Source organism: Sus scrofa, chromosome 1, assembly GCF_000003025.6.
Source record: "Sus scrofa isolate TJ Tabasco breed Duroc chromosome 1, Sscrofa11.1, whole genome shotgun sequence".
In the NCBI taxonomy this organism is placed as follows: Eukaryota; Metazoa; Chordata; class Mammalia; order Artiodactyla; family Suidae; genus Sus; species Sus scrofa.
The window spans coordinates 255,610,709-255,634,064 of NC_010443.5; the positions used below are offsets into that span (position 1 = coordinate 255,610,709).

General features: G+C 45.0%; 1 protein-coding gene across 19 annotated transcripts in view; it reads right to left on the bottom strand.

Annotated features, from left to right (window-relative positions):
* Nucleotides 1-19,673, bottom strand: part of TNC (tenascin C) — a 97,147-nt gene extending 77,474 nt beyond the window's left edge. For 3 of the 19 annotated variants that reach the window (XM_021083172.1, XM_021083182.1, XM_021083166.1), the window contains exon 1: nucleotides 19,330-19,621. In XM_021083172.1, the coding sequence (XP_020938831.1) occupies nucleotides 19,330-19,573 (244 nt within the window). In that variant the 5' untranslated portion in view covers nucleotides 19,574-19,621. 19 annotated transcript variants of the gene reach the window in all.

The window sequence follows — 23,356 nt, forward strand, 5'->3', positions numbered from 1 at the left end:
TGTTTGAGAGTATGTGGTCTAGAATCAACCAAATACTATGGATTCTGGTACTACCACTTGCTGTTAGTTTGAGCCACATGGAATTGCCATGTCTGTAGATCAAATACAGTTGGCTGGGGCAACTTCTAGTAACTTTGACCTTATATGTGTGGCATTTGCCTCTCTCAGCCTAAGCTTTCTCTTTGTAAAATGGCAACACGCATAGAAACTCCACAATAAAGTTCTTTCAACCACTAGTGAGAAAAAATGAGATTATATGAGATAATACATGGAAATGGTAAAGACGGTGCCTAACAGGAGGGAAATCTTAATAGCTGGTGTATTACTATCATGTGACAATCGTGTCTTTTGTTTGGAGAAGGCAGTTAGTGGAAGGCTAGTCTCTGAAGAAGGAGGGTCTCCTAAGAGAATTTGGGGGGTCCCCTCCTGCCTACTGTTTTTCCATGGCGGTGCATAGCCATTAGTGTTTTGGTTTGCCCAGCAACAGGGATACTCTGAAATCCTTGGGGGAATGGAGGTGCCTATAGTCCTGGTTTTGCTCGTGGCCTACGTATTCTTTCAGTAGCAAGAAAAGCAAGCCCATGAGCCTAGGGTGGAGCTCTTTTCTGGCAGGTCACCCCTGGCCAAAAGGGAGTGCTGCTACTGGGATGGTTGTCCATGATGCTAAGCCAGGTCTTTCTCCAGAACAGGCTGCCTGTGGTTTAGTTTTTTAAGACATTGCTTCTGACGGGAAACATTTGGCTCAGTTTTAGAGTTCTTTCCATAGACACAGACAAAAATCAAAATCAGACTTGAGCAGGCTTAGAAGCAACTGGAGAAGATCCCTGAGTCCAGGGATGGCCAGTCTGTGGCACCCACACACTCCTTGTGGTATACATAGCAGACATTGCTAATCGATACCTACACACCTCCGTGGAGCCCCACTTCAAGATTGTTGCGAATATTCAGGCAGCCACACGGAATTAAGTAAAAGTAATATGTGACATGAAAGAGAGTAACTGAACTGAAACGCCCAGAGGGGGTCACCGGCTAATTGGTGGTAAAGCAAATATTAAACCCAGATAGCCTACCTTTTTTTGTCAAGAAATTTGAATAAGGGTTATCGCTTTCCCCAGACCACTGGGAGGCCTTCAACAGTAAGTGCAAATGAAAGGCTTCTAGTTAATTCTTAGTCTGAGATCATTGTGATGGTCCCCAGAAAGAAATATCAGCATTAGGATCTTGGAGCACATCTATGTTATTGGTCCTATAGCATTTCTTCAATTTTCTACCATTCCATCCATCCATCCATCCATCCATCCATCTTTTCAGTATGTATTTATTCAGTACCTACCATGTGCCAAGCCCTGAATTAATAAGCAAGAGGGATACAAAAATGAAGATAAGCATGTTCTCTGTTATCAGAAAGCTTATAGTTTCCTCCAGAAAAGTCACAAAATGGACTTGATTTTATACCCATGTATTGTAGGTTTAATGTCTGATATTCTTGAATGTCCTGCCCATGGAGAGCATGGTGCATGCTCTAAGCCAAGAGCAAGCATCGAAATGTTAAGGTTCTTTTAAGAGCTACCTGCTTGTTTATTTACTACACGCTGCATGACATGCTGGGTGCTGGGGAAACCAAGCAGAGTAAGGACCTATTCTCTGTTTCCAGAAAGTTCAGAAACCGAACATACACAAGCAAGGTTTGGTAGCCGTGCTCATCTAAATGAAGGAATTGAGGGAAGAAGTGTCACTCTGAGCTTGGAGGTTCACCAAGGGCTTCCTAGAGGAGGAATAGCTTAGGATCCCCAAGTATTAATTGAAGAGGCCTTGGAAGATCAGGAAAATATTGAAATAATAACAATGTTGATAAAAGTAATAAATTCATCAACTCTCATTCATTGAGTTCTTAATTGCCAGAGACTGCTAAGCATTTTAAACTTCCTATTTAAAATTTTTACCTAGTGATAAGAGGTGGTGTCTCTGTTCTCACATTGCAGGTGAGGAAACTGAGGCATAGCATGATTAAGTGGCTTGTGCAAGTTCAGATATCCATTAAGTAGTGGAGTCAGAATTTGAACGCAGGTCCCTCTGAATCCAAAGTAAGTGCTCTGAACCACCACGTTGTAAAGCCTTTTGTGCTGCAGGGCTAAGGAAAGGAGTTATGACTCAACACCAGACCCAAGCTCTGTCTATATAACTTCCAAACACCAGGCTCAAAAGTGGATACTATCAATGTTCTAGAATTAGGACCCTAAGGTGCCAGATATCCTATGAGTGCTGCAGAGATGAAGTGTGCTGACAGACACTGCTGAGATGCTATCACATCTCAGTTATCATTGAAGAAGGATTCCAGATACTTCAAAGGCTGCTCAAAAGCCCCTTTGCTATCTGAGTGGGCAAATCTGTCCTTCAAGACACAACTTGAAAAAACAAAATCATCTATTATTAGAAGGTTGCTGAGGTAACTTCTTCCCTCTTCGCAAGTCTCTGAGTATTGATTTGATGTTATTTCCATCACATGTCATTCTAAAAATGATTTGGGGTAGCTTTATTATATATGTTTATCTTCCTCTTTTAGATCAGTAGGTAAATTCTGTCTTGTATTTACCTTAAACTGTAAATGGTTAGCCTTCATACACTTAGACTGTATGTAGACTGTAAGCTCTATGAGGGCAGGAACTGTATCTAAGTCGTTCTTAATTCTCCACTCCAAGCACTGTGTCCTGAACATAGTAAATGCACAATATATTTATATTTGAATAAAATGAAGCTAAATGCATTTCTTTATTTGAATTTACATGTAGCTGGTGCTCATATTCCTGGAGTTAATGAATGAACCAATACTCTTATTTTTACGATGGCCTTAATGTAACTAGTCCTCCTGTGATCTCTCCTAAGGCAAGATGTGCCACTGCATTCATGGTAGTCACATTCCTAGAATTAGTTCGTTTTTTGCTCATTCGGCTATTCAGTGAGCACATACTGACTGCCAGATGCCACACTAAGCACAGGGGTTATCAAAATGGCCAAGACAGACCTGACTCCTCCCACGGGATTCTAGTCAACCCCCAGGGGGTAATCGAGAGCCTGGCACTGTCTGCTTTGAGACAAGCTTTCTGTTTCTGGCCAAAGTGTCCTCCACTGGACCTTTGGCAGGAGGTGGACTTCACCAGGTCTGAGATAGTTGGTATAAAACTCTGGCTCCAGTGTGAGGGAAACATCCTGGCTTAATAGTCAGGAATCCTTCCAATTTCATTGTAGTTTTTGCTGTCAGTGTTGTTTATTAAATTTAGGCCACTCTCCTTTTGTATTTTGCATATTCATTACTGATTTTTAAGGTCCTAGGGATCTGAGGTTCACATGGGGCCATGTAGTAGAACATGCCATAGATTGAAGAGTTAGAGGGTGAGCCATGAGTCACACAGTTCTGCCAACCACTTTGGGAAAGCCACACCCACTGTGGGGGGCCTCGGAGTCTCCTGTGAAATAGGCAGTTGTGTTCGGCTCTAATTCTAGAGTCTCCATCTCGCTAGTGACACTCAGTCCACTGCTGATTTGGCAGTATTTCTGCTGAACTTAATTTTGGATTTCATTTTAGATGCAAATCCCAGGGCTAAGAACAACTCCCTCAACACCGAGTGCTTTTAGTGTGTGGCTCAAGCATTGGTAGAGCTTCATGGTCTCCTCCCTCCCCTCCCCGCAACATATGTTTCATTACCAGCCAAATTAAGCCCACAACTCTTAATCCATAAACTTTTTCCACCCAGACACAATAATGAGATTCATATTTGTGGTTTAGGACACCTAAGAAAAGTGCAGATGAAATATGACTGGATCCATTGATATGTTCAGACCACAAACTGCCCTGGTGTTGTCTGGTTTCAATTTTTGAAATAAAAGTTCTGCAGAGCACTTGCTTGCTTCTATTGCTTGCCTAGACAGAAAAGAAAGTAAAAAAAAAAAAAAAAAAAAAAAAAGTGGGTCTGACCAAGTGGCAACAATATAGGTTCCTGTAACGTTCTGGAAAATTGTTTCAAAAATAGATTTGAATCCATTTCCCAATGAAACAATGACCTCTTCTGTTTCAGCCTTCTTCCAGAATTTTAAGAAATCTAGTTGATTCTTTCACAAGTGTTGGAAAGTGAGTTCTTTACTCTTGGGCCAAGGTTAAAAAATTTAAAAGATTTATTAAGGAAGGACAGGTTATAGACGGACGCATACCTCAACCCTAAAAAGAGGTTTTCTGAAAAGGGTTGTATGACACGGTTGCCTTTGTGAAGCTGTTATCAGCCACCCAAGGCCAGAAATGTAGTCTTGAAAGACTATGAAAAACTCTAAGGGATGACTGTGACGGGAGAGTGAAGAAAATAGTCATTATTGTTATTGTTATTGTTATTATTATTATAGTATAGTTGATTTACAATGCTGTGCCCATTTCTGCTGTATGGAAGAGTGACCCAGCCACACATACATATACACTCCTACCTTTCCTTTCTTATAGAAAATAATCTTTAGAGTCAGGAAGACTTGAAATCAAATGCTGCTTACCTGATGGGGAGCCTTGGACAAAATCCTCTAAGTTTTCTGAACTGTGGCTTCTTTAACTGTAAAACAGAGATCTTTCCAGGCTTGTTGGAGGCAGTGGCTATGATAAGGAGTTAAAAATGCCTGGCATATTAATAATAAATGCTACCCAGATGTTAGCACCTGTTCTCTGTTTCTCTCCTTTCCCTTCTTGTTCTCCCCTATTAGGAAACTCTACAACACTGAACATATTTTTAAAAATAGATAATAATAATATTGCAGAGGTTAAAAAGTTGGATTGGTTTGAGATGACACTTAAGTTTCAGGGTACGTGTCAGGTTCCATTAGCTGATGATGGCTGCCTGGAACTACTTTGAGAAAGATTCTGTGGCCATGTTTGGATTCAAGGGAAACAGTGTTGTGATGGATTAGCAATGTCTGTTATGGGTACAGAAGTGTCTAGGAAGGGGGGCGGTGGTATGTGTGCCAAATATTTGGTGTAGCAAGACTAGATAGCTTTGGCAATCTTTTCCAAGCCAATGTGCTGATATTAAATAAATGGAATGCAGCTTGACCGATGCCTGTGTCAGAGGGAGCCAGATAGAATCACTGACAATTATGAAATTGTATGAATCAAGGTCAGTGAAGTTTGATACATTTTGATGAATGTTGACACCTGAAATGAAAATATGCCTCTAAGACTGGGAAGCAGGAAACTAGACTCTTAGGGAAAGCTAAGGCTGCTTAGGTAATTCATGTGTGTAATCCTAGGCAAGGCAAACATACTTTCATTGTTTACTTTCTCTTTCTCAAAGTGCGGTGATTTAAACGCTCCAGTAATAACTAACACTGCTTGAACACATCTGTGTCAGGAACCGATTTACATGTCTTACATGGATTAACTCGCTGAATCTTCTCCAACACCTCTGAGCTAACTACCTTCATTTCCCTCAGTTTACAGGTGAGCAAACTGAGGCTTACCCAGCTCAAGGTCAAAACAAGAAAGGGTGAGCGGGAATCTAATTCAGGTGGACTGACTAGTGAGTCAGAGACCCCATTCCTGTCCATCAGCTTTGCTGCCATCCTTTAATGGCGTCAAGGAGTGGTTTGCATGACTGGTAAAAGGACTAACTTGAAAAGGACTCAGTGATCAGCATCCAGAGTAACTGCCAGCATAGCCTTATGACTTAGAGTCATCACTTTCTGACTTACAGAGAGAGAAGGAGAAATTGCACATGAGCCTGAAAAACAGAGATTGTCTCTAACCCTCGCCTTTGGTCGAATTTAGCTGGGTGACTCGAAGTAGCCTTTTCTAGAGTGTAATTGATGACATGTTGACAGGTATTAATGCAAGGGGAGGAGAGTTCTACTTCACCCTGTTTGGAAAATGCTATTTTAAACCAAAAGCTATTTCAACCAAACACATTACCCAGCTTTCCTTACTTCAGGATTTTCTAGGGTCTTTACTATGTTTGTGTTTATCTGAAATCCCCAAGAAGGGGAGAGTTCATGGTGTTTCCCAAACTTACTTGATTAGTCTGTGTTTGAAGTAGTTCACAGGATTAGGTTGGGCGGCACACAACGGGGAAAGTGCAGATTTAGAACAAATCCTAGGCCTTTTCCTCTTTCATTTCCTTGTGTATTAGATGTGGGCGATGTAAACCCAGCTGTGACTGGTCTGTGGGAAGTGTGAAGCCTCAGGCTGGAGACTCTCTAGCAATTTAAAGTAAAAGTGAGGCAAATAGTTGACTGTTTATCCTGTGCCTGGACCTTTAACAATGCCATTGAACTGTAACATCGACCTTCTGAGTTAGGAAGCTCTGTTCACATGCTCCTGCTAAGAAAACTGAAGGCTTGAGAAGGATAAGTAAGTTTCCCTGTCAGTAATTATTTGACTCAGAATCAAAAACACAGTCTTATAATTCCAAACTCTATGCGCTTTAAGCTACATGAAATTCTCTTTAGAAACAAGAGTCATCGTTCGGTTTAAAAGAATTAATATTTATGCAAAAAATATCAGTTATCGGATCCTAAAATGGGCCTTCTTGGAAAGATGATGTTGGGGGTTTGGGTGCACATAGCTATTTTTTTTTTAATTTTTTAATTATAGTTGACCTACAATGTTCTGTCTGTTTCTGCTGTACAGCGAAGTGACCCAGTCATACACACACACATAACACACACACACACACACACATTCTTTTTCTCATATTATCTTCTATCATGTTCTATCACCAGTGATTGGATATAGTTCCCTGTGCTATACAGCAAGACCTCACTGTGCACATAACTATTTTCTTTACAGCTTTGAACTTGAAGGGAAGGCATGAAGCCAAATGCACCATGGTATCTATGGCTCAGGCCAATCTTTAAAGCCCCCGGAAACAGCCGACTCTCCCTGCGTCTGGCCTAGAGAGAAAGTGAGTAAGTGAGAGGGAGAGAAAGTGAGAAGTAGCAGACAGGAAAGCTACTTAAAAATCTTTCCTTTCTGGGAGTTCCCACTGGGCACAGTAGGTTAAGGATCCAGCATTGCCACGCTGTGGCATAGGTTGCAGCTATGGCTTGGATTGATGAGTACATGTCATGAGTACATTAAAAAAAAAAAAAACCCTCTCCTTTCTGGACACTTGAACTTCATGCTATGTACGTTAAAAAAAAAGAAAGAAAGAAAACTATGCCTTCCAAGAAATTAGTCAAGGCATGAGAGCACTTTTGGAGTCTAGAAATTACAACTCTTATTTTTGAAACGATGGGCTTATATGAACAAACAAGGAGATGAATAAATAAGAAAATAGCAGAGGGGAGGGAATCCCTTCTAACAGAGTCATTTAGTTCAGCATGTGGCGGGGAACTCAAGAAATTTAGCCTGAGAGAAAAGGCAGAGGTAGTCGAGAGCAAAAGGAGGCTGAATTGTACAAATGAATAGCGTTTCTATCATTTTTTTAAGCTTCCTTCAGGTAAAGAGGTTGGCATTTACGTTTTTGGAGGAAGACTAGATGAACCGTTATGTCTACTTATTTCTGCTTCCATCTCTTGGTATGAATCAGTATAGCAACATACAACTTACTGAGTTGTGGTGATCGGAAATTACATATATAAATTTAGCTCACCGACGGATGGGAGCCAGTGAACTTTTCTTTAAGTGACCAGACAGTAAACTGGTTTGACTCTGCAGCCAGTGGTCTGTCACAACTATTCCATTCTGCTGTAGTAGATAAAGCAGCCCTAAACATGACATCAGTGAATGAGCATGGATGGGTTCCAATAAACCTTTATGTACAAAACTAAGGTGGCACCTGGCAGTTTGCTGATGCTTGCTGGAATATAGTAGTTAGTTACTAAATGATGACCTGATTATAAAACCAAATACAGATTTGAAATGGACAGGAAGGAAACTAGCCTTGTGTTGAAAGCCTGTTCTAGCCCCGTTTCGTGCCAAGCCTTATGCTAGAGGCTTTTCTCTAAGTGTAATCATTTATCTTGTCGTCTGTTATGAGATCCTGGTGAGATGGGTATTATTATGCTTATTTGGAACTTAAATCTCGACTCCGGGACCCTAACATCAAAGGCAGAGGCAGCTTCTGGACCCCAATTTGTGATTCTAACATGTGCTTTCAACTACTACCTTGGGGTGACTCATCAAGCAACTTCCCGCAGTTCATATAAGGTGAAAACTTAAATGAGCACAACTTGATAAAGAGAACAGGCACCTTCGGCTTCCATTTCCCAGATCTTGAGCAGCAATCTGGTGGCTAGCTATCTGTGTGTAAGCACAGAAATATTTGACCTCTGTCTTTCTCCCAGAGCCTCTGGCTGGACCTCACATTTCATATACTTCCCCTTTGGAGAAAGCTGAAGCCAGGGTGTATTGTTTGCAAATGCTTATTGGATTCTAGGCAGATGTTGGCAAGTTTTATTTGGCCTGAGATGGAGTTTCAGAATCTGCTGAAGCCTGGCTGTGTTCACTGATCATCTTAGCCAAAAAGAACTTCTAATTAGGGTGATATCCTGCTTATGTCTACCTATGGAGCTAGGTTTCCCCACTCTGGGCATGCTTATTTCAGCCCAAGTTGTTTGTTCAGCTTTCTGCTATAGATCCAGAGAGCATATTTACACTCTTTTTACCATCTATGAAGCCTTGTGCTCTGCACAGAATTTATCAGCCAGTGTTTCAAGATGTTCTTAGGTCAATGTTCTATGGAAAAGGGTGCTTGTGTTCAAATAAGCTTGAGGGTACTGGGTTAAACATAGCTGAACCAATCAAGTGTTGCAGGATTTCTCAGATCATGCACTTTTCTACCCTGAGTCTCCACCTGGCTTCTGATCACATTTAGAATAAAATCCTAATGCCTCGCCACTGCCTGCAGAGCCCTTTTCTCATCTCCACATCTCATCCTAGTTACAAGAGCGCTGCCCCCTCCACCCCCCACGAGTCATTATCTAATTCTGCTCCTTGTTTTAGGTTTCTTCTTTAGCAAGAATCTATGGGAAATTGTACTCTAAGTTTGATTCCTTTATATTGTGTAACTTCTTTCATCATAAGCCCCATGAATAAAGATTCTTGCATGACTTGTTTTCCATTGTATCTCTAGCCCTTAGAATTGTACATTGAATGAGCATATGAGCAAATGAGCACTTTCAAAAACAGGACACTTTTGGCCGAAGAACACTTTTTTAGGTGTATCTCATGAGAAGGCTGTTCCACAGGACACGCTTTGGGGAATTACTTCTCTGGCGGAGTCTCATTGCCAAGAACTACTTGGACAGTAGTTACCAACAACAGCAACAACACTAGAATATTTACATTCAGTGCCAGTGTCTGTGCTAAGCGTGCCCTTCTACTATGACTGTGTCCTTTAATCATCACAGGAACCTTATGCAGCAGGTGTTATTATTTTGCCTTTAATATAGATAAAGAAAATGAGGCTTAGAGAAGTTAGGTAATTTGATTAAGATCCCATAGCAAGCAACTAACAACTAGCTCTTGAACCCAGAACTTTCCTGATGCCACAGCGATTCTTAACCATTACCCAATCCTTTCCCTGGGTTGTGGATTTCTCCAGGCCCTGAGATTGAGAGCTCCTTGTCTTCATCCCTCGTTTACCCTCTCCTTCCTCCCACTGCTTGTAGACAGATCCTTGTTATAATTGCCAGGTTTTCCGTATCTCTTGTGACTCAGCCCCAAATCCCCGGACGGGCTTCCTCTGTCCTTGGTACTGGTTTTTCAAAATCCCAGGCGGTACAAACTTTAATCCTGGGAGCCACCTCTGAAAACAAAGACATTCCTTGAAGTCTGCATCCTGAGATGGTTTCCTGTCCCAGGGCTGGACTGGCTTCCCCCCGCCTCCGCCCTGTCACTTGTTATGGCATCACTTTGCACAGTTGAGAGCCTAGAGAGCAAAGCATGGAAACCACTTGCAGTTCTGGGCTTTCTGGTAAGGAAGAAGAATCCCAAATCTGGGACATAGCAAGGGCTCCTGTCTGTTATTGAAGACAACAGCTTTGATTTCAGTTGTACTTGATTTTAGATAAACTATATACAGATTCCCCTCTTAAAAACTTTATTGGCAGGAGGATCTGGCTTACCTGCAGATAATTCCAAAATGATAAAGTGATGAGAGAGAGAAACCTGAGGTGGGATAGGATGACGCAAGTGGCATCTACTCTGCCTGGAGGAGGGGTCCTGAACTGAATTTTGAAGGGAGACTATGAGTAGGTGAAAAACATAGGGAAGGGCATTCTAGGGAAGAAGGAATGACATTTGGGAGGGCCTACAAAGCATGAAATGGTTGGTGTGGAAAGCACAAATTGTAGCTGAAGTTACAAGGTCTGTTTAGAGACCAGGGGCAGATCATGGAGAAAATCGAATGCCCAGTTAAGGGTGTGAATTCTTCCTATGGCCAAAAGAGAACCATTTTGAAAGTTTATGCCTAGGGGTGTTGATTTCTACAGCCCAAGGTTGAGGGGACAGATTGGATCGGAAGGGAAGGCTGGTGGATGAGAAGTAGTAGAGAAACAGTTGCAGTGGTCCATCTGTGAGAAGCCGTGACCTGAGATGCATGATGACGGCGAGGGTAGGAGGCAGTGAGCTGATTTGCTTGTCCAGGCCGTGGAGTCCACAGATTCGGTGTATGATGGGGTAGTACCAAAAGGTAGGAAAGGAGAGGGAATTAACCCTAGAGTTTAGTCTTCATTATAATATCTGCTAAGAGAGGAATAGATCGAAGTTGGGAGCTGGGATGGGGGGTGGGCCATGGGTGAGTTTCAGTTTTGGTCACTGAATTGTCTTGCCCTTGAATAAACTACATCTGAAGTCATGGCCTTGGAAGATCCTACCCCAAGGTTATGTTCAAGAGGAATTATGGCTCCGCATTGAACCATGACATCTCTTGTAGAGTACCTGACTCCCTGTCAAAAATGGGTAAGAAGCTTAAATGAGACAGTGCACCCTAGTGGTTGCCCTAGGTATTGACTGCTACTCTAAGTGCCAGTAGGTTGGATGAACTTGGTAAGAAATTGTCAGAAACCAGTGACATTGGAGTGTTGGAAGCAGTGGCAGGCACACTCTAAGACTGGCCTCAACGATATACCTCCTGCTGTTCACATCCTCATTAATAATTCTTTCTCCTTGATTGTGGGATGCTCTGGTGGCTAGCTTCTAACCCACAGAATATGGCTAAGGCGATGTGTACCATTAGGCTACATGGGATTGTGACATCTGTCTTATCTGTAAGCACTCTCTTTTGATGGCTTTGATAAAGCAAATGGCTGTGTTGAAGTGGCCCATGTGGCAATAAAGTGAGGGTGGCCTCAGGCCAACAGCCAGCAGGGAACTGAATTCAACCAACAGCTGCATAAGTGAGCTTGGAAGCTAATCATTTCCTAGTTGAACCTTCTGATGAGACCTCGATCCTAGCCGACCCTGTGATTGTAGCCTCTTGAGAGATCATGAAGCAGAACATCCATCTAAGCTGTGCTGGGAATCCTGACCTACAGACGCTGTAAGGTAATAAGTGTGTGTCGTTCTAAATGACCAGATTTTGTGGGAATTTGTTATGCAGCAATAGATCACTAATACACAAGTCTCCTTGGCTCAGTCTGTGTGTGTCAAAGCTGTTCAGAGAAGAAAATTCTATTAATTTTTTCCTTTCTAAGCAATGTATTAACTCTGACATTTTTTATCTTGTCCCCAGCTTCCAAGAACAAGAGTTAGAAGGCCTAGGGTGCAGTGCTGATCCTGTTGCCAACTGGCATGAGATCTTAGAAGGACTTTTTCCCTTCTCTGTGTCTTAGTTTCACCATCTATACAATGAGGGAAGATAAACTAGGCCAGCAATTTTCAAAACCTTTTTTTTTTTTTTTTGGCCATAGAACTCTTTCATCAAATGACATTTCAGGAGGAAGCTCGGTGCGCAAAACAGATAAAAGTGAGGGGCTTTAGTCGACATAAGGTTGCGTCTTAGCCTTCCCATCTCTCCATGGCAGCCCCATAACACCCCGGAGGAGCCTTTTAAATCTAGTCTCCAAGCCCTGGCTTAGAGGTTACTAAGGAGCCCTTTTAGTTTCAATATTCCATGGATAGTAGGGAGGTTTTTCAGAACACCTCACCTATAAATCGGAGCATCCTTCTGTGGCATCTCTGAATAGAGCTACCTCTGTGCTACCATCCCAGGACCAGGACATAAGTACCCTGGAGAGCAGGCTGCTTCCCTGGGGGCACCATTAAAAGGTGCATCTACCCTTTCAGGAGCCTTTTTTTTTTTTTTTTCAGGGCCATACCAGTGGTACATGGAGGTTCCCAGACTAGGAACTGAATAGGAGCTGCAGCTGCCAGCCACAGCCACAGTAACACCAGACCCAAGCCATGTCTGTGACCCATGCTGCAGCCCATGGCAACGCCACATGCTTACCCCACTGAGCAAGGCCATGGCTCTAACCTACGTCCTTATGGATAATGATTGGGTTCTTAACTCACTGAGCTGCAACAGGAACTCCCTCAGGAGCCTCTTTTGACTTTCAGAGCTAAGCAACAGGTGAGCTCCCTCTGTTGCATCTAAGCTCCTTAGATCTGTGCCTTTCCCAGACTGTCTCTTCCCTGGATGGAAAGACATGGCATCCTTGTCTGGATGTATTCACAGTCGCTATTATTGTTGTTGTTGTTGTTGTTTTTGTATCTTGGTGCTACCCTGGATGCAGTGTTCGTGTGGGTCTCTGGCTGGCAGGGAGTCCAGTGTTGCTCTAGGTTCTTTGTGCTGGCTGTGGTGTGTCCCTTCTGCAGTGAGGTTATGTGTGTCCATGTTGCATGGCAGGCCTAGCAGAGTTCCTCAGGCCATTGCTATTAGCCAGGCTTTCCCTGCGTTGCATCTGTGGGCATAGAGCTTTGAACAAAAATATACTGACTTGTACTCAATATGCAGTTTCCTATCTTTTTTTTTTAAACTTCCAAGTATGGTTTTACCCCGAACACATCTCTGGTGATTAAAATTAAGCTCCCCCATTCCTACGACGTATCCCCTTGCCTAAAGCCCACCCCTGTCAATTCTCTTATAGGTGATAAGCTGCCTCTCTCTGAACTTTTAAAATGTGAATTTTCCTCCCACAAGTAGCCTGCTGTCTCTAACCTCTTTTCTCATCTGGAAAATGGGAATCATACTTGAACGTCCAGTGACACAGGGAAGCAGGCACAGTTTTGGGAGTGAGGCACTTTTTGGAGTCCCTGGAGAGGACCCCTAGCGCCCCCACTTTCTACTTCGTGCCAGTGACAACCTTTTGTGGCCTCAGTTTACTTATCTGTAAAATAATATTTGGTTGCTTGGAAAATCTGAGAGTGATGCACAGAAAAGTTATTTTAGACATTTATACATGTGTGAGTACCCTGCTTTATTAGAGATCTATCAGGCCTGTGAAAATGCTTCATTCACCATAGGGCAGCATTCAGAAGCCAAGTGGCATCGAGCTATTGTTCATTCACTTGGGGACTGCAGAGTTTCTTCAACCACAACTACTGAAGACCTGACACCTGCCGCGAGTGGCTAAGCTCTGGGGAGGATGAGCTCCAGCAGTCGGGGTTCCTGCCTCACTGCTGCTCTTGGCCTCAAAGGTGTGCCATCAGGTGGGGGGCAGGGAGGACATCATGAGGGTAGCTGTGGTGCACGGAGGTCAGTAGGGGTCGCGCAGAATTCCACGGGAACGGGAGTTCCCGTAGTGGCTCAGTGGTTAACAAACCCAGCTAGGAACCATGAGGTTTCGGGTTCAATCCCTGGCCTCACTCAGTGGGTTAAGGATCCGGCGTTGCCGTGAGCTGTGGTGTGGGTCACAGACGCGGCTCAGATCCCGCGTTGCTGTGGCTATGGCATAGGCTGGTGGCTACAGCTCGATTCGACCCCTAGCCTGGGAACCTCCATATGCCACAGGAGCGGCCCAAGAAAAGGCAAAAAGACAAAAAAAAAAAAAAAAGAATTCCACGGGAACTGTTAGAGGGCTTTGTCAGCCTGCCTTGCTCATGTGTGCATCCGAGCTTCACATCTCCGGCTGGCAGGAGGGACAGGGATAGATCAGGCTTCACCCTCCCGCAGCTTCGAGCCCCTTAGAGGAGACATGTGACACTAGACATCATAGGCTGCTTCTTTAATTACAGTGTCTGCAGGGAGTGGGCCCTGAAGGGGCAAGCTGGAGAGAGCAGCGGCGGCCACCTCCTGAAATGAACACCAGGGTCAGAGAGACACCCGGCCTCTGACGCTCTCTGGGGCTTGGCTCTGTCTGCTGTCAGAGATGAATAGTACCTCACCTCCGAACGTGACCGTTACAACCACTTTCTCAGGACTTGGAACTGGGTTTGAGTTCTGGCGACCAGGCATGGTGTTGGGGAAGCTACTTAAACTTTTCCAGCCTCAGGTCCTCTGGGTTTGAATTGGGGAAGGAGGGTGGTTATACTTGCTAGAGGCAATTGTTGATGATTCAATGGCATCATGCCTATTGAGTACGCAGTGAATATTAGTTATTCCCTTCAGCCCCTCCTAGAAGAACTTTTGGAAACGTTCACATAGAAGCTGCTAAGCTGGTAGTAGCCAGCTCACCTTCCCCAGGGCAAGCGTTGATCAGCTAAAGCAATCTGTCTACTTTCTTTTTTTTTTTGTCTTTTTAGGGCCGCACCCAAGGCATAGGGAGGTTTCCAGGATAGGGTTCTAATCGGAGTTACAGCTGCTGGCCTACACCACAGCCACAGCAATGCCAGATCCAAGCCACATCTGTGACCTACATCACAGCTCATGGCAACGCCGGATCCTTAACCCATAGAACGAGGCCAGGGATCAAACCTGCAACCTCATGGTTCCTAATCGGATTTGTTTCCACTGTGCCCTGACAGGAACTCCGCAAGCTACTTTCAGAGCTTATGAAATATCTCTGGCTCTTGACATAGTGGAGGTTAAAAGACCAAGCAAAGCTATTTGAGTTACCATGACTGCATAATTAAGGACCTATTAATTTCAGGATATTTCAAAAATCTGAGACAACATGGCATGCAACAATTTTTTTTTTTTTTTTCATTTTCACTCACAATAGACTGAAAATACACATGGAAGGGATTTTCCATTCACGGTCTACTTTCAACGTGGGCATCTGACTTTTATTCCATGATTAAGGGTCCAAAGGACTGATGAGTGCTGAATGAGGTTGTTGCTAAAGTTAAGGGAGAAAAAAATGAGACAAGGGAGGAGGAAATGGAAAAAGGATTTCTGGGCTTCAGGGCATAACTTAAAAAAAAAAAAAAAACAGTCTGGTCACCAGGGTTAGAATCAGGTAGGCACATAGGCTTCTCTTCCCTGCAAAGACGGTCACAGGGTGCGTAGAGCTGCTTATGGTAGGTAAGGGCACGGCTCTTTGTCTTAGATGGAATTATGGCCTAGCGTTTACAGGAGTCTAGGGAAAGTTTTCCTTCTTGGAAAGGAGCCTTCATCTAATGTTTCCCACATGTGGAAGGTGTTCATACTAGCCTGGGATTAGATTCAAGGGGATTCCCTGTGATCTTCTCAAAGTGACAAGTGATTGAACCCTAACCCCGGGGGAATTTGTGGCTCTGAGTCTGCAACCATTTCCTGATCGCCCTGGGAGTCACTGCCCTGAGGCAGGGCACACGGGTTTCACTTTATCTCCCAATCAGCCCTTTTAAAGCCAGATGCTTTGTTCCCCTGGCTCTCACAGAGGGTGTGGGCACGGGTACAGCTCCCACCTGTTGAGCGCGGCGAAGCCTGTGCCTGTTTTTCTGGGATGAAACTCAGCGGTAATGACCTGACCACTGCCTCTGGTGTCATTCTTCTCTCTCCCGGGGCTGAAATTTGACCTTTCCTGTTCCCAGGCAGAGAATTCCACCACCATGGGCTGACCTTTCCTGAGCACCATGAAAAATGAGATATGCAGGGCTATTCTGCAAAATCAATAGACACCAATGCCAGCTGAGGGCTTCACTGCTGTCTCGACAAGTCACCGACAGGCATCATTCAAGGTTCCGCATGAGGTCTGCCCTGACTGACTTCGGGAGGCAGTGCAGCCTTGTGGAAAGGAAGTAGGTTTCAGTCCAAAAGTTTGGGTTCAAAGCCAACTCTGTTCCTCACTTATGGAAAATCCTTAGATGCCTCACTTTATTTCCTTGGGCCTCGATTTCTCTGGCTATAAAATGGGCCCAGTAATTCATAACTGGCAGTGTTAGAGTGAGAATTCAATGAGACCCTATAGGCAGAACCTCGTGTCACATAGGTGTTAACTTTCGATTGTGTGTGTTTTATCATCACAGAGAGGTTGTGTATTGAGTCAATTAAATGTCTGTCCCCTACTCTCTCTGCATTTCTAACTGCTGTGACTTCAGTGTGGGGGGACTTGTGCCTTGAGCCAGCTGGATATTCTTCCCTTTAAGAAGACACGGCTGTTTGTAGAAATCCAGAGGGAACAGAGGCTAGGTGTTCTCAGCCCATTGTGAGCACTAGAGAGGGCAGGATTAAGGGGGATATGTTTTTCATTCTGTCAGCTTGAATTCCCCTTCCAAATTCCATTCTGGTTATACGATCGGGCTACCGCTGTATTTACGGGTGGCCAAAGTCTGGCTGGAGAGGGAGGTTTAGTCAGAAAGAACATTTTTTTTTTTTTTTTTCTGCTAAAGGCAGTTGAAGAAGCAGCATCATTCAGAAGGAACGTGGGAATGGGCCTATGATGTGGGGGGGTCACAGGGACCTTGGTCTAAACACTGGCTCTGTCCCTCTGCATTCTGCCACTTATTCTCTCTGCTTTTCAAGCCATGTCTTTGTCCAAGAGGTATGGTCCCTTTGTCAAAGACATGTGGACACTTAGTGAGATGAGCCATGGCAAGGGCCTCTAGCTAAGAGAGTGGGTTCTCCATGTGTTTTGGCTATTGTTATCATCACAACTAATTAAAAGAAGCATCCTTTGTTAAACATTTTAAACTTATAGCATATATTTCTGTCTACCATACGACTTGGGGAATTACTCGGACTTCCGTTGGACGTGAAGGGGCACAAATCCTTGTCAAAGTGCAAAACCGCCACCTGAATGCACGCCCCCGGCTTCATGATTTTTGACCGTGTTTTGTGTGTTCAAGATTCTGTGGAAATGTCCCGGCGGCTGAGGGCCGTGGAGTGAGTTTTGGTCCCTCCCTCACCACTTCAATCCAGTCGGTCCCACATTTACCTGTCATATATGGAGGTTTGGCCACATCATTTCAGTTTCACTTAATGAATATTTCCACTGCTAAAAATAACTTTGAAACCCCCTGTCTGCGAACATTAATCTTGCACAAGCTCCTGTAAATTGATAAGCAGAAAAACCTCCATTTATGGAGTGCTTACTATGTTCTAGGTACTCTGCCAAGAGTTTGATACATATTATATCCCTTGAGTGTCACAAGAGCCCTATGAGATATAGGCAGTCATCTTGTTTCTATGGACCCCAGAGCTAATGGCTGGAGGGTCATTCATTTAGTGTGTGTGGAGGGGTGCTTAGTGGAGATGGGATAGGGAAGCTGAGCTTTTCAAAGCATAGGAAAAAAACTAACCTAACAATTGGAGAGTTTGACAACACCCCTCAGTCCTTTTCCAGTTTGCATTGTTTGAGCAAATCAGAGAATATTCATACTCATTTTCTTTTCCCCAAACTGCAATACACAGGTTCAAAGAGCACTCACTTCCATCTGGTGCATAGGGCTGGAGCCCCACGGTGCCAGCAAACTTTCACCGGTTTCTATAGCCCTGGACAAAGCTCCCCTAAGTCCTAAGTTGGCTCTGCCACATCGCAGGACAAGGCAGGAAGCTGGCTGGGGTGGGCAGCAGGTTTTATTTCTAAAGCACATCTGGGAAAGCTCCATGAAAAGGGGGAAAGGGTGCCCAAAAACATGAAGGAGAGGCATTCAGTCTTCAAGTGGGGCTCTCTGTCCGCTCTCCCCCGGACGGAATGTGTTTCCAGAGAGTCCTCCAGCAGCATGGTACTTTATAGCCAACAGCCTTAGCATCTGCAGATGCCCAAACTCAAAACTTTGTGCACGCTGGAGTCAGGACTCGACTTTTACATCCAGCCCAGGCTGCTCCCTTTCCTCCCAACCTGTGCCACCATCACCTCCAGCTTGCAAAATACAGCCAAGAATCTGACCTGCCAGCCTAGTGAGACGGCCTTAGCTCTGGTGAGATAAAAAGACAAGGAACGGTGTGTGTGGGGGGGGCGGGGGTGAGGGATGCACAAGAAACCATCCCAGATTGGCTCAGTGCCTCTTTTAACTTCCGAGGTGGTGGCAATTTGGGGCAATGATGACAGTTCCCTAAACTTCCAGTTCTTAAGCCCTCATGCTTCCAATCTCTTTACACTTTATTTTCTCATGACAACAAACGGTTTTTGTCCCCATTTTAGAGACGCGAAAACTGAGGCTCAAGGAGGTTACATATGTTCACAGAGTCCGGTGTGTGTGTGGTGGGGACACTAAAGGGATCCTTGGCTTTAAAACCCCAGCTCTTAATCCCCTTCCACAGTCGGCCAGGGGAAGGAGAGCTTCCCATCCCCTGGGGGGCAGATGTTTCTTGGGGCTCTCTGTGATGAGAGGTGAGGAGGGAGAGGTGATTCTAGAAAGATACTGCTGGCTCAGAGCACTGCAAACATGCCCAGAGACCTGTGAGTCAGGAAGCATCCGTGGGGAGTCCCGCCCTTCAGAACAGGAGCCGGGGTCCGCCACTCCGCCACTCCCATCTTGCTGTCTGCGCTTGTCCACCTGGCCTTCTCACATCTCTCCCCCAGCCCGCATCCCTCTCCCCGTCTGACGACAGGGCGGATGTTGTGGAATGAGGGGCTTGAAGCACAACTCTTTGTAAACTGTAGGGTAGGGGCTGTCTAGATGTAAAACTGCACATTCTCTCTAGCATCCTCTCTGGCTCTTCCCCTAACCCACCCCCAGGTAAGGCTATGAGCAAACACTACTTTCAAACTCCACTTCCTTAACCCCCAAACGGAAATATTCATAGGTCGATCAGCCAGGTAGGGAGTTAGGAGGACATTCTTGCTTTCCCCCTGAAGAACGGCAGAGATAAAAACTTTCCCCCAAAGTTCCTTCCATTTGGAACTATTCACAGAGCTAAAACAAGCACACAGAAATCTACAAGACTGGAAGGGGGAGTGTAGAAAACCTTCAAGGTGCATCCGATCATAGCAAACACCCCATTTTGCCAGCAGCAGAAGTTTTGTAATTAAGAAACCACAATCCCCTTGGTGCGGGGGAATGTAAACAGTACATCATAATCATCTTTGATGCTGAGGGTGAAACAGACTTACCTTTCCGGAGTTGAGAAAGACTAGATCCTTGAGCGAAGCAGCTCCATGGAACAAGTACCGGGGTGTGAGCAGACACTGCCCCCGGTCGCCCTGAGCCCCGCTGCCTTTGTGCGGAGGACGGCGGGATGTGTGCCTGCGCGGGAGAGCGTGTGACAGTAGGCAGGCTGTGGCCGGTGCAGCCAGCTTTGGCTGGCTTATATAGCAAGCGCCTGCCTCTGTAATGGGACGCCTCGCCTCCAGACATCCTTTCCCACTTTTTCAGTTGGTGAATTAAAGGAACAGCCCTCCCGGCGGAACAGGGTTAGCTCATGAAAGACGCCCTCACTCCCAGCTCTCTGCCAGGAACAGAACCTATTTGCATACAATTTATTGCAAAAGTAGGAATTCCCGCCTCCCTAGCCTTCTGCCCCCGACTGGGAGCAGCTGTTAGTGAAGTGTGATTTTTGCTTTGCTCCCCAAACGGGATTTTCTAATTGTGAGACAGAAGCCAGGGAGCGAGAGGGGCCAGGCTCAGCAGCTCTGGCTCTCCCCATGGCAGGCTGTAGAAACGAGACCCGGGCTCTCCCGGCTCTGGGCAGCAGCTGCTCAGTGGCAACTCGGAGAAAGCAGAGGAGCCGAGCTGAATTCCTGGAAAGAGGAGATAAAGCCTTTCAAAAGCCTGGGGTGTTTTGAGTTTCTCTGGGCCAGCAGGGAGATAACCCAGGATTAGTTCTCAGCAGGTGGGAACGGCGCTGGGAGCACAGATCAGTCCCGCTTTTCTTTGGCAGGGAGGGAGCCATGCCCAGCTGCCCCGAGGTTCATGGTCTCAGCCCCAGTGCCCTACAGGGGAGCAGCTTTTGGACTCTGTTCCAGCCTTGTGCGTGGTTCTAAGCTTCCTCTCCTAAAGAAAGTTCTCAGAGGTTTCTTCTCAATGCTGAAAAGTGTCCAACATAAGGAAAAAAAAAAAAAATCTTTGAAACATCAGTGTGCCTTTGCTCTCCAGCGCGCCGTGGTTCCCTTCCAAGCTCTGAGTCACCCTCACCGGTTAGCTTGGTGGTTGGCATGCTCCGGGTATCCTCAGGGCTTGCACAGGCATGGGAGGGAGCGAGGAAGAGGGGAGACCAGGGCACCCATGCTGGAGCTTGTCACAGGACTTGGGATCTGGGGATCATGGAGGGAAATGAGGCATCAGTTGACCTGTAGCTCCCCCTGGACCTTCCTTTATTAAGTCTTTACTAGGTGCCATGCAAGGTATTTTACAGACATTATTTCACCATGGCCTCACAACCAGCAGGTGTGAGAGGCACACGACAAGCTGTCCCTTGTACAGATGAAGAAACTGAGGTTCAGGGAAGCAAGGAACCTCCTTGAGGGAACACACCTGGGGAGCACTGGGATGACAACGCTGGGCTCCATGGTTCTCTCTGTTACTCATCACTGCCCAGGAACACTGTAAGATGATATATATATCATCTTACAGTGTTCCTGGGATTTGGGGGTATATATATATATTTTTTTTAATTTTAATGATTTTTATTTTATATATAGTTTATTTTATATATATTTTTAGTTTATATATCATCTTACAGTGTTCCTGGGATTTGGGGGTATATATATATATTTTTTTTTAAATTTTAATGATTTTTATTTTATATATATTTTATTTTATATATATTTTTAGTTTATATATCATCTTACAGTGTTCCTGGGATTTGGGGATATATATATATATATATATTTTCTTAATTTTAATGATTTTTGTTTTTTTCCATTATAGCTGGTTTGCAGTGTTCTGTCGATTTTCTATTGGTGAAAAATAGCAAGGTGACCCAGTCACCTATCCATATACACATTCTTTTTTTTCTTACATTATCATTCTCTGTCATAAGTGACCAGAAATAATTCCCAGTGCTCTACAGCAGGCTCTCATTGCTTAGCCACTCCAAAGGCAATAGTTTGCATCGATTAACCGCAAATTCCCAGTCCATCCCACTCCCTCCCCCGCCCCCTTGGCAACCACAAGCCGTTCTCCAAGTCCATGATTTTAAGATGATATTTGAACAAGTTCAAGCCCTGTTATATTATTACACTGCTTCCGTAATAATCACTGCCATATTTGTAAGTGGAAGATGTAGTTCTTTGTTCCATAGAGCCAATTCTGAGATCTTTTTTTCTTAAGTACTAATAATGGAGGTTACAATTATCCATCTGTCTTCAGCACTGAATGCTGTCACCACCACATTTGTAATTATTATTGACGGGGCCTCAGTTTCCCCATCTGACGAAATGTGGGACAAGGAGATGTCATTCCTGTGGTCTCCCTGGCTCTGGTATGCCAGGATTCTCTCCTTAAGCGACCGTCCCAGACAGTGAGAGAGCCCATAAATAGTCATGTCAGAAAACAGCTCATTTGAACTTTTGAACCATTTTGGCTGTTTGAAATGTTGGTTGTTTTGGAAGTTTTTAATTCTGTTTTTTTTTTTTAGCCAAAGCATATTGTAGTAGCACGAGGCCATGTCCTTTTACCAGTAGCGAATGCTTCCATTTCTCTTGGCTTTCCAAAGTCTGCTGAGTTCATCTCGCGGGTAGGGAATGGAGTGTTGGAAAAGTATATAATGCATGTCATATGGCAGAGTGACTACATGGACAGAGAATATATAATCGGCACATAATGGCAATTGTATGTATATTTCAATGGGATAAGAGAGAATGTGGGAAAATGAGGTGATACACATGGCTGCTTCTGGGAACGTCCCAAACCCAGCCCCCTGCCCTCATAGTATTCCACGGTCATTGATTAGGGACCAATCCATCCCACACCCTCAACCCTACACAACAAGTGGCTTAAGCCAGTCCCAGGGAAAACATAGCCAACTATGATCAGGCTGGTCCTTAAGACGGGAACCAGGCCAGTGGAAAAAACCAACAAGAATATTATTAAGCATTAAATTAATTATCCTAGAAGTATGCTCCAGTAGCAGAGAGATGATTAGCTTTATTTTGTGTATCTTTAGAAGAGGCATTTTATAAAAGGATTTTCTCCAAAAAAACCTGTGTGGCATCTTAAGTCACACCTTGGCTGTTGAGTCAGAGGAGCTCAGTTAAGGCACCTGTTCCCATCCATCCCTGGACCTTTGCCTCCTCGCTTCCAGGTAAAAGGGTCTGCCTGCACCATGGGCTCTGCAATACCGGCACCTTTGCTAATGCCGTGCTCTGTCTAGAATCCTCACCCCCGCTTCTTCACATCTGCTTGGCCTCCAGTTCTGATCGAACGTACCCATGGAGCTTCCCAGATGTCTCCCACAAGGAAGGCTTCCGCACACCGTGGCATTCTGTACCTCTGTTAGGACATTTGTCGCCTCTGCATGATATGATTATATGTATGTGTGTCTGGTTTTTCCTCCTACATACTCTAGGCTTCCAGAGGGCAGTGATCATGCCTGCTTTTCCTGGCGTAGCACTGAGCCTCGGGTATTGTAGGTGTTTATTGAGTGAAAGATGATTTTCTTTTTTCTTTATAAATGGTATTTCAGATCCAGAAAAAGGCCTTTTCTTGAAAACAACAACTGACCCTGAGAGCAGTTCATGAACAAGGGGCGTCCTGAGAGACGGTGGTTTCCCAGTCATGCCACAGGCGGGCTGGCCGCTGTCCACGGCCCCGGGGGCAGGAAGGTCTTTGCTGTTTCTGCTGTGCCACCTGTCACATAACGTGTGGACCACAAGCTCAGTGACTCCCCTGCTTCCTCGGAAGGCAGCCCTTAGTGATCAGGAGGTTTTGCTCCAGAGGGAAGGAAAGGAGTCCCAGTAGCCACCTCATGGCCACTAAACAGTTCACACCTGCCCAGTGAGGCCCAGTGGAGCAGCCAGGGCCCCAGAGGCTACTGGCGCTGCAGGAGGCTTTCAGGGCGCAAAGCCAGGGGTTCATGCTCCAGAGGCTGGTGACCCCCTCAAGGATGCTCTCCAGTGAGAACTCTGATCCTGTGCCCCCACCACGGGGAGGAGGGGGGAGGAGGAGAGGGAGGGTCACCGCCGGGACAGGCCCATGGAA